Here is a 13,871-nt window from a genome sequence, read left to right on the forward strand (position 1 = left end):
TGCCCCAGTCTCAGGGTGCAACCGAGGGGGCTGTTCCCCAAAGGCAGATTGCGCCCATGGCAGCGAGCCCCCCGGAGAGCTGCCGGCGACTTCTGCTGCGCGTTCAGCTCCTCCGGAAGAGCGGCGCTAGCGCTGGGATCCCCGGCGGGGCAGGCACGGTGCCAGCGCTGTGCCAGCCCCCTCGGGGGGGACCCGCTGAGGGCTCCCGCCGACCTCTGCCCGCGCGGCCCGACGGGGCAGGGTGCAGGCCTGTGGCAGGTGGGACGGCTCACGGGGTGCCCCAGGCGCGGGCACAAACAGGAGCAGGGCTGGGTGCTGACAGCCTGGTGCCCAGCTGCTAGTGTTGCCATTTGCGAAAGCAGAGCGGGAGCATCTTCCTCAGAGATGACAACCCCCCCGAAAACTCATCTGCTTTTCCGCAGCGAGGGCCTCGTGCTAACCACTTCCTCGGCCTCCCTTCCCCCACGCCGCTCGAACAGCAGCGGCGGCCAGGTAAGAGATGGTGACGGGCCGCGTCCCCTCCTGTCCCCTCAGCGGGCTCCGGSCAGGGGACAAGCACAGACCCAGGCCAGGGAGGGCTTGGCCATTTCRGTAACTACACAGTGGCATTTGCTCCCTTTGGGGGTCTCCGGGATTTCTTTTTCTTTTTTGCGCAGTGTAAAAAAGGACACACAAACCACCCCGCAAGCACGAGGCAGGGGAGGAAGTGGTTTATTTTCAGCCTGTGAGTGCCAGGAGTTGCAGGAGGGAGCCGAGGCCCGCGGGGTGCACAAAGACTGYGGATGTTCCTGGGAGAAGGCAGGGCGGTGGGGCCAGGAGAGGCGGAGCGGGGCGCGGGGCCCCCCGAGCCCGGCGGGCGTTTCTGCGAGCCACCCGCAGCAGCCGCGTGCTGCGCTGCGGAGCGGAGCGCTCGAGCACCGCTGGCGGGGAAGCGCAGAGGGGTGCGCAGACCTGCCTTGCGCAGGGCGCCAGGTGACTGAGGCAGCAACGAGTTTGCTRTTTTTTTCACCAGGTAACGCTGAGATTGAGATCTGCCTTCCAYAGGCAGCGTGCCAAGATGCTCCTGTTCTGAGCAGGCAACATCCCGGCGAGTTAGCGAGGGGCCTCAGCTGGACAAGCCAGGGCTGGAGCACCCTATGCTGGTGGTGATGGATGTGGGCAGGACTCGGGTCAACCCTCGTCTCGCTAAAGCTGGTGGCAAGGCCAGGAGAGCGGCCACAAGAACTACCCCGTGTCGCCCTTCTGCACCTTGACTGCAGATACTATTGCCTCTCCCACCGCCCCCCTGCCACTGACCCCAAAGCTTGGTGCACCCCAGGGCCAAGGGCAGTGTCTTTCCGTGCTATAGCTAGGGACCTTTGCTTGCTCCTCCTCAGCTGAGCTGCTTGCGGGCGAAAGCTCTACCTCTCCAAGGCCCAGGCTGGACTCCAATCACAGCTACGCTTTCTGGTCGCCTGCTTGCTTTGGTGCCTCAGCCATCAGGTTGCAGGCTGCCTTGTGCTTCTGCCAGTGCCGGACCTGGCACTCCCTGCAGAGGGGAACGCCGCCGCTCAGGGGCYGGGCTGGCTCTGCCTCCAGCCGGGGTGCCCACAACTGATGGGCAGGAATGCAGGGCCTTGTCCATCCTAGCAGGCTGACCAGCGACAAGGAGCAAACCCTGCCACTCTGGCAGCCAGAAGCATGGCCCTGCTGTCGTCCCCAGCTGCTGTTTGCTCTCCCAGAGGGGCCCTGGGCACTGCACAACATTTGTCGTGGCCATAGCGCTAGCCCAGCAGGCTTTTTGGATATGGCCCCCAGTCCCGGGGGCTAGAAGAGTTTTACGATATAGCCGTGGCCAGACCTTGCTAGATGGTTCAGGAATAAAGAACCTCTAGCGCAGTGCCACAGGCGCAGCTGTCACCGCACCGCCGGGGGTGTGGGGTCTGCTGCTGCTCTTGGTGCGGCTGGGTAACACCCGGTCAGCTCAGCACCTTGCAGCACCAGTACAACACTTGCCAGCATCACCATCACCACGGTCTTTTGGCACAACAGCCCTGCCATAAGGCTCAGAGAGGTACATGGCAAGCAGAGAGCCAGCAGCCCWGAGCAGGGCTGCCAGTCCCTCAGGAGTGACACCTTTTGAGACGAGAGGAAAACCCCCGCACACCTCAGGGGACTCCGCTTAGATCAGCGGTTTGCAACCTCGCAGGGCGCAAATCCCTGCACATCTCCCAGGGGAGGCAAGGCTCCCAGCTGGCTTCCCGTGGCCCCTGCACAGGCCTTCCCTGCTCTGAGCTGCAGTGCTCKGGGGAGCAGGGAGGCACTGGGGACAGCGGGACCCCTTACCGTGTGCAGTACCACTCGTTGCGGCAGCGAGAGCACCGCTTAGCTGCTTCTGAGCCACACATCCTGCATCTGGGCTTGTCGGGGACAAGAGCCTCCATCATGTCCAGGCTGTACGTCTGGGCCCACCTGCATCGAGCAGAAAGGAGGTGAGGCTGCCCATGGGGAYGGCCATCAAACAACGGGCTGCCCTGGCTGCACCCTGCCACCGAGGAGACGGACTGAGCCCGCTCCACTCGCAGCTCTCCCTCTGGCCCCAGTGCTGAGCCCCAGCCCCTGCTAACTGGGATGCTGGCCGCGTGCAGGTGGCAGAAYGGGCCAAGACAGGCCACGGCCTTACCTGCGTGCCTGGAGTTTCAGCTCCTCCTCGGTAGGGCTGAACATGCGCTTCACCTGGTGCTTGGCGATGGCCTCCCACTTCCCTGCGTTCTTCTTGAGAACGTGGTCCCASATGACGGGAACCTGTTGGGAGAGCCGGAGCAGCGAGGAAGGGGTGGTCACAGTCARATCTAACGTGCAGCTGTGGACAAGGGAGCAGCTTGCCCAAGGCACAAGGAGCAGATCCCCCCAGGAATGCAGACAGAAGCAGCTAGCTTTCGAAAAGGCTGTGCCCAGGTCTGAGAGGAGATGAGCCCTGTGCACCCGCTGGGCAGCGCTGCTGGGATACCTGGGCAGCGCAGATGCTCTGTGGATGATGTGCCTCCCGTGCTGCTGGGCCTCCCCTACATCTGCAGTGCTCTCTCAGGGTCCTCGGCCCAGAAAAAAGGGAGGCAAAAGGCTTCTGGCAGACCCATTTGCCAAGCAGAGGCAATAAGCATTCAGATAAAACAAGCCTAAAGGGCTTTGGCCTTTGGGATCTGGTCGGGAGCAAGAGTTCAGCCACGAGGCCTGGGATCCCAAATGGAAAGCCCTGTGATCTCACTGCTCTGGTGAGCTGGGGCTCAGGCAGCAGCTTGAACCCAGTGCTCCAGAGCCTTCTGCCTGAGCAGATTTTTCCACTCATCACTTCCCTGAACACAAACAGGAGAAGGGCTGGTCAGTGCGAAAGGGAAAGCACCAGCCAAGAGCAGCGCACGCAGCTCAGGCTCTGGAGGAAAAGATGCTGCTTCAAACAGCGCTGGCATCTCTAGTAGAGCAAAAATAGCCAGGCCTAGAAGGGGAGGAGGGCTGCTGTGTAAGAAATCAAATGGAAAAAGGCCTTTTCTTGGCTTGGCTCAGCGACAGGGAGTGAGTTCACTGCTTGCTGGGCAGAGCACGGAGCCCATGCGTGTGCTTCCAGCTGGCTCCCCCTGCCTGCCTGCAGGGCTGAGCCCTGGTCCTCGGCCGAGGCAGGAGCAACGCGAACACAAAAGGCGAGAGATGGAGGCAGGGCAGTAGTCTGGGCAAGGGCTGGACGGGGTCCCTAGTGTGACAGCCGCCTGCCCTGGCCCACTGACTTGCTGGGAGCTGAGCCAGGGGCGCAGGGAGCGAATCCATCGCCAGCTCCGCTCTGCTGCGGCCCTCAGCGCGGACCGCTTGGCTTCGCGGTTTGCAGCCTTTCCCCAGCTCCCGGGCGCCAGGCCGGGTGCCTGCAGGCCAGCCTCAGCCGGCTCCCGCGTGGGCGCAGCACCCTCCTCTCGAGCCACCCTCCAGCCGAGCAGAGGGCAACACGCTCTGCCTTCATGCAGCCAGAGCCGTTGCTGGACCTCCCCGTGCACTCTGGAGGGCAAGCGTGGGAGCCTCCGCACAGCTCCAGCTACGGAGAAGAGCCTCCTCCCTCCCAGCTCTGCTCAGAYGCCTCTTTACAGATCTGCCCTTTTCTTGACACATAATTTCTCCCCCCTCAACTCATGAAAAGCTGATAAAAATACTTTTCTCTAGAAGCTACCACTGCATAGATTAAAAAAAACAAAACAAAACAAAAAACAAGGATCCTGTGTTGTGTGAAAGCCCTCAGGACCCGACTCCTGAGCCTCACACATCAGCAGGGATCACTTCGACTGCAGTTTCTGCCATCAGACCACTTCCTTGGCATCCTTCTGTACCCAGTGTGCCAAGCAGCCCCAGGCCAGGGCTGCAAAAGGGACTCTTCCTAGGGAACTCCAGAATTTAGCAGGGAAACAACAACAAGTGTTTAACAAAGAGTTAATTGTCAAAGTGAGCAGCTGTCTCTGGTCCACGCAGCCACCACCCTGAAGATTTAATGCCATCTCAACAACTGTTTATAAGCCAGCATTTTTGCCACTAGCTGTGACTGCCTTCTTCCCACTTGGCCACAGCTGCAGCAGGAAGGAGGGCTGTCCAGAGGGGTAGGAGAAGTTTGGGGAGGGAGGGGGAGCCATCAGGAGCTGGAAGTGAGGGGTGTAAGAGTGAAATGCGAGCTTGGCTCTTGGTGGTAGGAAAAGGAGGTGGGGAGCTACCAGGCTGAAATCAGAACAGATGGAGAGATGAAGGAAGAACCAAAGGAAATGGGATACCTGCTCCAGGATGAGATCCTTTTTTGGGGGAGCTGGCTCTAGCACTGCTAGGTGGCTCAGAAATCTCTGCATCTCCACCAGGTTGGGCAGCTGGTCAAGGAGGACATCTGTCAGGAATGCACGGAGCTGCAGCCGGAGAAAGGAAGAGAAAAGTTAACTGAGAGAGGCTGAAATAAGTGAGACAGAGCTGAGTTACCAGGGTCTGTGGAGAAAGAGGGGTCTATGTGTGTGCAGGGGATCCAGTATCGCAAGAGCAGTGACCTGTGGGGCACCAGCAGAGCACACATGGAGACACACAAGCAGAGACAARCTTTGCCACTGCTGCAGGGGGTCAGATCCTACTGCTGTCACATTACTGGCCCCTAGAGAGCCCACCTGGGGTCCAGCACCACAGCGAGGACTCATCAACTTGCAACGGGAGAAGATGCCCGGAGGCGCCTAGCCCTGGCAAGGTCCTACCCCAAGCAGGGCCTGTGGCCCATGTGGCAGTAGGGTCCTACCTTGAGGAGCTGGCTCTTGTTGAAGCCGTCAAAGTGATATTTGCGTTGGCATTCAGGGCTGAGCAGCAGGTTGTAGAGGGCGAGCCACACCTGCCCATCGAGTTTGGTCATCTTCACCTGGTCTTCAGGGGGCACCACATGCCACGCTCCATTCTCAAACTTTTTGAGCTTGCCTGAGGGACAGAACAACACGCTGCTCCAGGGAGAGACAGAGCTGCCTGAGGAAAGATAGCTTAGAGGTGGGGGTGCTGGCCTAGGCTCAGTTCCGTACACTGGCACAGGTAAGCCCCTCTGTCTCCGTTTGCCTCAGTTTCTCTATCCCTCTGCTGAGCACCRTAGCATTTTTGTTACAGAGACATTCAATATATTAAAAGCATAAAAAGCATAAAGAACACGTATAAAAGCAATAGTTGTAAAAGGAGCTGGAAAAATTGTCTGTGCTATCACCTTCTGTACCTGGCCAAGAAGGAGGGAGTACTAGCAGATGGCAGGGAGCCCAGGCCACAGCAGCAGAGGGGCTGCTGGACACGCGTTAGATACAGAGGCAGGGCCATTTTGGGATACCAGCACGGCYGTTACCTGTTCTTCATGAGGTTTTGCTACCAGTGAAAGCCAGAAGTAGCACGAACATAACCAAAGTGACAAAACAAGCTCCAAGAACTACTGTGCTGTTCTGGGGGACGGAGGAGGACGCAGCCCTGTACCTGCGCGGCGTGGAAATGCCTTTGCACTCTTGTTTCTTTCCAGTCCTTCGCTCAGGGCCCTGGGTCAAAGGTCCCTTTGACACCCCAAGCACACAGGAGAAGAGAAGGGATGCATTTCCTGGCTGGAGGAAGAAGAGCTCCCACATCCAACTGAGCTCCCCTCAGCAGACGCAGAGCTGTGCACTTCCCAGCAGCTCTTCCTTCCTTGTCTGTGCTGTGAACCCCCTGGCGAGGCCCTTCTCCCTTGCAAGGGCTCCAGCGGGGCACACCAGCTCCCACGCTCCCAGCCACGCAGCTGGCCAGCCGCCCCACTCTGCAAGTTGGTCCTCAGCAGGGCTCAGACCCCACAGCACTGCCCCACATGCTGTTTGGAGCACCCACGCGCACTGTCCCCAGCACCGACTGCTGCTCTCTCCCACACAGGGAGCCCACGGGCGCCAGGAAGGCCTGAGCCATCGCGGGGCTACCTGGCGTTGCAGCCTRCACGTGCCCTGACTCCCCATCCAGACGACCTCAGCTGGGAAAGGCGGCACTGCGGGACTCTGCATGCGTGCTCTGCTGTGCTGGCGGCAGCCCCAGATCAGGGCCCATAGCTGAGGAGCCCCTGTGGGCCCTGCCTACGCTGGGGAACAGGCTCTATGGGCAGGGGGACTGTGCCCCTCCACTGCACAGCTACACAGTAGGTGCTACCACCATCTCCACGCACAGCTACAAGGCACTGAGCACTAGTGCAGATAGATAGCCTAACTCTGCCCATCAGCCTCCAAGCTTGTGTTTTATCGGGCTTGAGACTGTTACATCTCCTTGGAAATCAAGTCTGGCTGGCTCCTTCCAGGGAGAGGGAGGTGATAAACTGGTCTTTTTAAACCACCCTTGTCTTTCYGTGTCTGGGATATGACTCCTTAGAGGAACAGGTGGGGCTGGTGGATRTGCTAGACTCCTGTCCTAGCCACGATCAGTTTGGATGAGACAAAGCCCTGTACAGGGATCAGCTTTTGGGACTGCTGCTAGTCCCCTTAGTCCAGCTGTGCTGCAGCTGCTGACATGCTCCAGACAGGGAGCACTAGAAGGCAGCAAGGGGAACAGGCTGGGAAGAAGGTTAGAGTGAGAGCAGCTTTCTGCAAGGGCTCCTGCAGAAAACCCATCTGTAGATGCAGGCCCCAGCAAAACACCTCAGCACTCCAGGCACTGTCCTGTGGGACACGATCTCTACCTGCTTCACGCCGGCTCCACGGGCAATGCTCCATCAGCTCGACAAGGAGGCAGGGCAGGTTGTGGGTGTTCAGCATCCGTGTCAGAGCGCTCAGGGGCAAACTGGAGTTAAACAGAAGGGGTGAAACAGCACTCTCAGAAAAATACCAGAACAGATACAAACACTCCCCGAGGCAACTGGGAGTGCTTATATCATTTGCTTCCCAAGAGAGGCAGGAAAAACACAGTAACAGTCAGAACAGCTCTGGGTTCCCACAAGTACCACAGAGCAGGGTGGAGCGSTGCATTCGCCTCCCGAGGCAGTGTCACTGCCACCACTGATACAGSCAGCTGCTGGAAGAGGTCTGGGCCTAGTGCGGGGCTGCTGGCTGCAGCCCCAGAGGAACCTCAAACTGAGAGGTTGGCATGTGTCCTCTGGTGCTGCTGGGCACCTACCTGTCCACCCGGTCAGTGATGAACCGCAGCACAGACAGGGCCTTCAGGGATATCTCAAACTCCATTGTCTCCGCCTGCTTCTGCAGCTCCTGCRGAGAAGCAAGCACAGACTCTGGATTTCAGGCCCTGTTTCTGAAACACTGCAAGGAGGCAGCCCACTGGCTGCACAACAGTAGCCACAGACTAGGGAGAAAAGCCTGTGAAGCACTCTGTTCCTATGTTAACTGCAGCGGCACTGCCACGTGTCTCCTCCATRCACTCAGGCTAACAGCCTGAACATCCTCTGACTCAGCCTCTTTCAAGACCATCATGATGTCTAGGCTAGGAGACGCCAATTCRTTCTTCCTGGCCCAAACGGAGCCTCTCTTCTCCCATCTCAAATGCCCGTCAGCTCACATCTCCATGTGCAGAGCACCAACGTCAGCAATTCCCATCTTACCCTGCTTGTATTCCTCTAAAAYTCCACTGCAACAGTTCCCTTCCAAATTCCTGTGGCGAGAATACTCCCTGTGCCAGCCACCCCACACATTTCCAAGCGAGCCGTTGGGACTCTTCCTCTCCCACACGTCACCACCCTTTCTGAACTCCCACACTGAGACGTTAGTGCTTGTGATGATGCCCAAAGGAGCCTTAGTTTTTCCATAGCTCCTGCTGGTGTCCAAACCTTATCTCTGCTCCTTTAATGCTAGCTTTTTTTTATGCCTCTGAGTGATAGCTCAGAGGATCTTGTTCCAGGGGCTGCCACAGCGCACAGACATAAGGAACAACATGCTCCACAACACCAGAGAGAGCATGAACAGTTGTTTAGCACAGGGTTGTTGTACAAAGAGTTAGCAGAGGCTGAAATGAATCGAAGGAAACCAGGTTCCTCAGAAACAAGCACTTTTCAGAAATGCACTAGCAAAGAAAGATCATTCTTCCTTTAGTCAGTCAAAGCACTAACAGACCCCCAGCTGGGAAAACATTTCCTGGAAAACATCCCTATTGTGCTCAAGAAGCCCTCCACTTCCTTCCCTTTTCTGGAAGAGAAGCACATGCTTGGGCAGCAAGCCAAAGGATGGACGCAATGCAGGGAGGTACTGCCAAGTTTGCAGGCTCCTACTTTAAATCCAGTCTTTCAGACAGTCTTCATGATGCAGTTTAAGGAGAAAACTTCAGGCGCTGAGAAGCAAAGTCTCAGAAGCACAGAGAGCTCCCACACCAGAAAGATGTGTGCAAGAACAGCCCTGAAACACCCAACTGGGAACAGCTCTGAGTTTACAGCTGGCCCAGACCAGCACACRGATGAGGTATTTCTCTGAGTTTTGGAAGCTGGTGGGAAATGCATTAGGCTGATACCAGTTACATCATACACAGATCTAAAGAGAAAGCCTTCTCCTGGTTAACCCCAGCTGGCTCCAGTGGCTGCCTGACCTAAGGTGGTCTCAGAAGGCAGGTAGCACTGGGGAGATGTAACCGTACAGCTTTCAAGAGCAACAGTAAATGCCAAATGATTGCACTAAATACTTAACCTCATTTTTGACTCCCTAGGGSTCTCTCAGCTCAGAGTGCCAGCTCAAAATTCACACTGGATAAGCCTTAAGCTGGCACTGTTGCAAGTCAGGCCTGAAGCACTGCTGCAGGATAGAGGGAAGAGCACACAGCCTCCGTCCGTGCTGAGCTGTTGGCTCAGACAGTCCCAAACACCACACTCCCTTGGAGATGGGTGAGAGGCACCAATGTTGCAGCTAAGGGATTATCCACAGGAAGGTCCCCCTGTGCGTGTACCCGCAGCCTCTTCAGGCTGTCTACCTCCTCCATCACACACACACACATCCCAACAAGCTACAGTATTTTTCCCTCACCTGCATGGATGATAGACTGCCCAGAGCAGCTGGATGGAGCTCTTCCTGGGTCACTAGCTGTCCATTCGCAYGCCGAGCTGCGAGCAGGGTCAGTTTTCGGTGGCAATAATCAATCAGATCCAGAATGCTGTCTCCTGCCGACTCACAGATCTCCTTCACAACAGCAAGGGGTTCACAGAGGGCCATCCCTTCACAGGATGGCCTTCAGAGCCACACAGGACAAGCCCAGCTCATGGGCTGAAYTCACAGAAGGCAAAGGTTGTTTGAGTTATCTTAAAAGCACATTTCCCCTCTCTCACCTTTGTCTTTTCTACAGTGGCAAAAAAAAAAAAAAAAGGCCAAGAATGCTGCTGGGCCTGAAGCTGGCTCTCTGCCCATATGACATACTCTAAGACTCTCACTTTGAGACTGAGATGTTGACACCCCACAGTTACCTGAAACCACAAGTATGACCTTCCACCCCCAGGCGCTCTAAACTAAAGCAAGCTAAACATGCCTCTTACCTTGTAGAAGAACACCGTCTCCAAGAGATTAATGATGGAAGCTTCATGATGCAGCTGAGGGAGAAAAATGGCAAGAGCAAGGTAAGAGTGGAGCAGTCACCAGCATCCAAGGACACAGGCAATGGGACTGGGAGCAGGGTTCTTCTAAGAAGCTACGCATATAGTTATATAGTTATGGCCAAAAGCCTGGTCCAAGAGCCAAATACAGCTGAAGTAACTTGCAAAACTATTTAATGCAGTTCATGTTCGTATCGTAACATCACTATAGTAATATAACACTAACACAAAACCGTAGTCTTCAGAAGCCACACTCCCTGGCAGGCAGCATTTGCTGCAGCCCAAGCAGTGCTCCAAGGAYGCAACTAGAGCCTGTTGCATGGGGACGAGGCTCTCCAGGGCTCCAGTTCTGCACTACAGCATGAGTGTACTGAGACAGGAGAGTGCTCTGGGCTGTTGCTCTGCACTCAGCCCCGCTGGGACCAGTGCAGCCTGAACAGCATTTTCCTGAGGCTAGGAACCATGAGATAACTGCCTTCGGGCAGTGCTGCAGACAAAGAGCTGTCCAGTGAAGAAACTACCTTTCCCCAGGAAGACGTTACCCTGTTCTCAGTCTAGGGTAACATTTCCCAGCTTTGAGCAGATCTGCCTTAGCTCAAGGGCTGCACCCCTTCATCAGGCAGCCAAGTTCCTGAGGTCATTCCCTGGCCAAGAATGGCCCAAGGGACTGTTGCTCCCAGAAGCTCAGGAAGAAAAAAAAGCCAAAAAAGCCTTTTTTTAAAAAAAAACCCAGAGGCATGTAATCCCAATGAGTGCTTGTGTTAGAGGCACCGGAAAAAAACAACGCTCAGAAGGGGCAAGTGCCAGCAGGGTTATTGCTCTTTGGGAACCAGAGTAGCACCAAGTCAAATGGGAGCTGCGAGCCAGGAGTACAGCTCTGCCTCAGAGCAAGGCTTTAGCTGCATCCAGCAGGAATGGGGGGCCTGCAGCTCTGGCAAGCCCCTGCTTGTGATTAGGCAGGGGGTGCACGGTGCCAGCCCTGCCTACATCTGAGYTCTGCTGGGTCTGGGCTCCCTATCCCCTTCCTCGCAAAGGGCTTTGCATCCCGCCAGGAGGAGGGCTTGAGATTAGACTGGGTCGGTGGCACTTCTCGTAGCGCAGGCTGTATTCTCCGAGGGGTACTGCAGCTGAAGAGCTGCTCCAGGCTGCGAAGTAAGAACGTAACCAGGCCTGTCAAAATCTAGAGACTGCATTAGACTGTACCAGCCAAAACGAACACAAGCCTGCAGGGCTCGTTAACCCAACAGGTACAGAACCACAAGGGACATGAGCTTGTCACTCTYGGCTTTGGGAAAGCAGGTGCTTCCYRCTGTGTCRCAGCATCCACAGCAGCTTCYCAGCCCAGGGAGTTATTAAAGGATAGCGATGTCTGTCCAAATTCCAGGCTRGTGAATGAGTTCTGCTGCTTGCCCAGCTCACCTGCCAGTGGTTTCAAGGGAAAGTGGTATTACTCCATTTCTTTTCCTAACTGTAGTTTCCTTTTATTATGTACTGCTAAAGAACTGCATTTCAGAGCTGGCAGAAATGTTCAGAGCATCAAGCTGTGAATTCTGAGGAAAGCTATGAATGCCTGAGGCCACCTCACCACAGAGAGGCCGGCTAACTGCTCTGCCTCCTGCCCTCGCAGAGCCAGTGCCTCCCGCGTGCCCTGGCTCTTCAGCTGTCCCCATCCACACGGGCTCTTTCGTCCCGGTGGCCATCCCGCAGGGCAGTCGCTGCCACACGCTCTGCTCTCTCACGACAGCTCGCTCCCCCGGCCTCCTCTACTCACCACCACGTAGATGGGAAAGGTGCTTGTAGGTTTGAAGTCTTCCAGCCGRCACAGCACAGGAAAGATCTTGTGCTTCCAGATCTCCACAGAGATCAGCTCTCCGATGAGAACAGGAATCTAAACAGGAAAGGGATGAGGGAGTGAAGCCTTTCAGAGCAGGACTAGACACATGGGCCAGGCCGATGCCCAGCACCTCGTGGCTGTTTCAGTCCTGGGGCACATGATATAACACCAAACAGTTTGGTTAGTTACACCACCAGTTTCTGAGCCTTTCCTTCATGGCACATSCTGCTACGGTGGCAAGGGAAGCAGCAGCTTGCTTCCACAGCCGTCACGCGAGCAGGAGAAGCCCAGCAGGTACCTCAGGCAGGGCCCAGGCAGCACATCTGCTATCTGTTACCCAGTGCAGCAGTCATACTTGAAAAAGGATGCAGTTTTATTGCCAACATTCGACTACACAGACTTCTGAGTGACATCAGGGAGAAAGGCAGCCTGCAAGAACACAGTCTTTGTACCTGCCTAGCTCGGGAATCAACAGCTTGTCACCACCAGCCATTGGCCTCAGAGACCAGGCGGCAGAAATAGCTCCTGGGCTCCTTGGGCTTACAAACAAGGCAGGGAAAGGAGTCACTGAGGAGCTGGCCAGAAGTGGGCCACTAGTACTCGCTGGTGCATCCCAGGACATTTGGGGAATGAGACAGCCTTCATATCGGGCACAGAAATGTAGCTTGGTGGGGGGAACGGGGATTAGGATAACAAAACACCCAGAGAGGAACCGGAGACCAACAAGCAGAAATATCACAGCTTCTCTTTTAATTTTCTTTTTTCTTTCTCTCTCTCTCTCTCTTTTTTTTTTTTTTTTTAGCAACAATGGCAAACCAGCAGTCAATAACTTTGCCAGAGATACAGATCAGGTTCTCCACCGTTCGCAGTTTATTCCATGACTGCATAACACCGTCCAAAAGACAATCCCAGCTTGAGGGCAAGGGCTGGCAGAGAGGTCACTAGTGCACCCACCCGGGGCCTTGTTTAACGCAGGTCATGTTACAACATCCCTCTTGAGCTTAAAATTCGTGATTCTTAAAGAAAAAAACCAGGAAAGAACATTAAGACTGCAATACCAGTAGAAGCTGGGAAGGGCAAACCACAAGTAGCCAGGACACATTTCCCACATCTCAGGTGGGAAAAGCCTGCCTCATATGAAGCTACACACAGAAAAAAGCAGCGTCCTCCCTACCAAACACTTCCTCACTGAAAGGAATGGGGCTGGAGTACCAGACCAGGCGTTAGCRGGGATCAGGCTTGCCAGAGTCGGGCACCAGGCCCAGCTTGCCCCTGGCTCGTTACCAGGCGCTCTCCTCAGGCAACGGGCAGCCACGGCTCACCTTGGCATAGCTGACGAGCAGCTCTGTGAGGAGCTGCTCCTGGCCCGCAGAGGCGCTCAGGATGGCATGCATGTTGAGCTTCTCCACGGACTCGTGCTGCCGCAGCCATCTACAGAGCAGCCGGCAAAGGCCTCAGCGCCAGAGCCCTCCGGCCAGCTGCTGCTTCGGGGCTCCACTGCCCTGCCTGCCCGGGGGGCCCTGAGACCTGCAGGCAGTGCCTGCAAACCTAGGGAAGGTCCCACACCTAGGGAAACCCGCTCCCAGACGGAGCACCTCTTCCTCCCTCTGGAAGTGCACCCCAATCCCCAAGAAATGGCCAAAGGCTACCAGCTATCCCCAAATCCACCCTGCCCCCTGACTCTGCTCCCCAAGGCATCAACTCCACCAAGKCAGCTCCAAGCGCACTGCCCTTTGCCTGCGGGCCGAGCTGCCCCCAGCCACAGCTGACATACACCCCAAAACGCAAACCTTCCTCTCCTTCTCCCCCACAGACACCCTGCAGCCAGGGCCTCCCCTCCCGCTCCCCACSCGGCCCCCCGGGGGCGCCCCCCAACCGGGGCCTCTCCTTCCTTCCCCGCCACCCCCAGCTCCCCCCTGCACGAGGGTGCCCCGGACCCCTGCCCGCCGGTGTCGCGCAGCTCGGTGCCCTGCAGCGCCTGCACCAGCGCCTCCGCCTCGGCGG

The 13,871-nt window shown here is 56.5% G+C and overlaps 1 protein-coding gene and 1 long non-coding RNA gene across 2 annotated transcripts in view; both read right to left on the minus strand.

Moving 5' to 3' along the window:
- Positions 1-688: 688 nt before the first annotated feature.
- ZMYND10 (zinc finger MYND-type containing 10) overlaps positions 689-13,871 on the minus strand; it is a 13,800-nt gene continuing 617 nt past the window's right edge. Inside the window, exons 2-13 of the mRNA XM_085302575.1 lie at positions 13,805-13,863; positions 13,190-13,298; positions 11,805-11,921; positions 9,977-10,030; positions 9,474-9,626; positions 7,630-7,718; positions 7,196-7,296; positions 5,279-5,451; positions 4,779-4,904; positions 2,663-2,784; positions 2,326-2,451; positions 689-1,528 (exon numbers count right to left, since the gene is read on the minus strand). Coding sequence (XP_085158701.1) covers positions 1,438-1,528; positions 2,326-2,451; positions 2,663-2,784; positions 4,779-4,904; positions 5,279-5,451; positions 7,196-7,296; positions 7,630-7,718; positions 9,474-9,626; positions 9,977-10,030; positions 11,805-11,921; positions 13,190-13,298; positions 13,805-13,863 — 1,320 coding nt within the window. The 3' untranslated portion in view covers positions 689-1,437. The remainder of the gene's footprint in view (positions 1,529-2,325; positions 2,452-2,662; positions 2,785-4,778; positions 4,905-5,278; positions 5,452-7,195; positions 7,297-7,629; positions 7,719-9,473; positions 9,627-9,976; positions 10,031-11,804; positions 11,922-13,189; positions 13,299-13,804; positions 13,864-13,871) is intronic.
- On the minus strand, positions 12,596-13,151 carry LOC146597309 (uncharacterized). The gene is made up of 2 exons (XR_014895556.1): positions 12,674-13,151; positions 12,596-12,639 (listed from the first exon to the last, which is right to left on the minus strand). It is a non-coding gene; the product is annotated as an uncharacterized LOC146597309 (long non-coding RNA).

The sequence above is a fragment of the Rhea americana genome, unplaced genomic scaffold, assembly GCF_003343005.1.
Source record: "Rhea americana isolate MKP2758 unplaced genomic scaffold, rheAme1 scaffold_19, whole genome shotgun sequence".
Classification (NCBI taxonomy): domain Eukaryota; kingdom Metazoa; phylum Chordata; class Aves; order Rheiformes; family Rheidae; genus Rhea; species Rhea americana.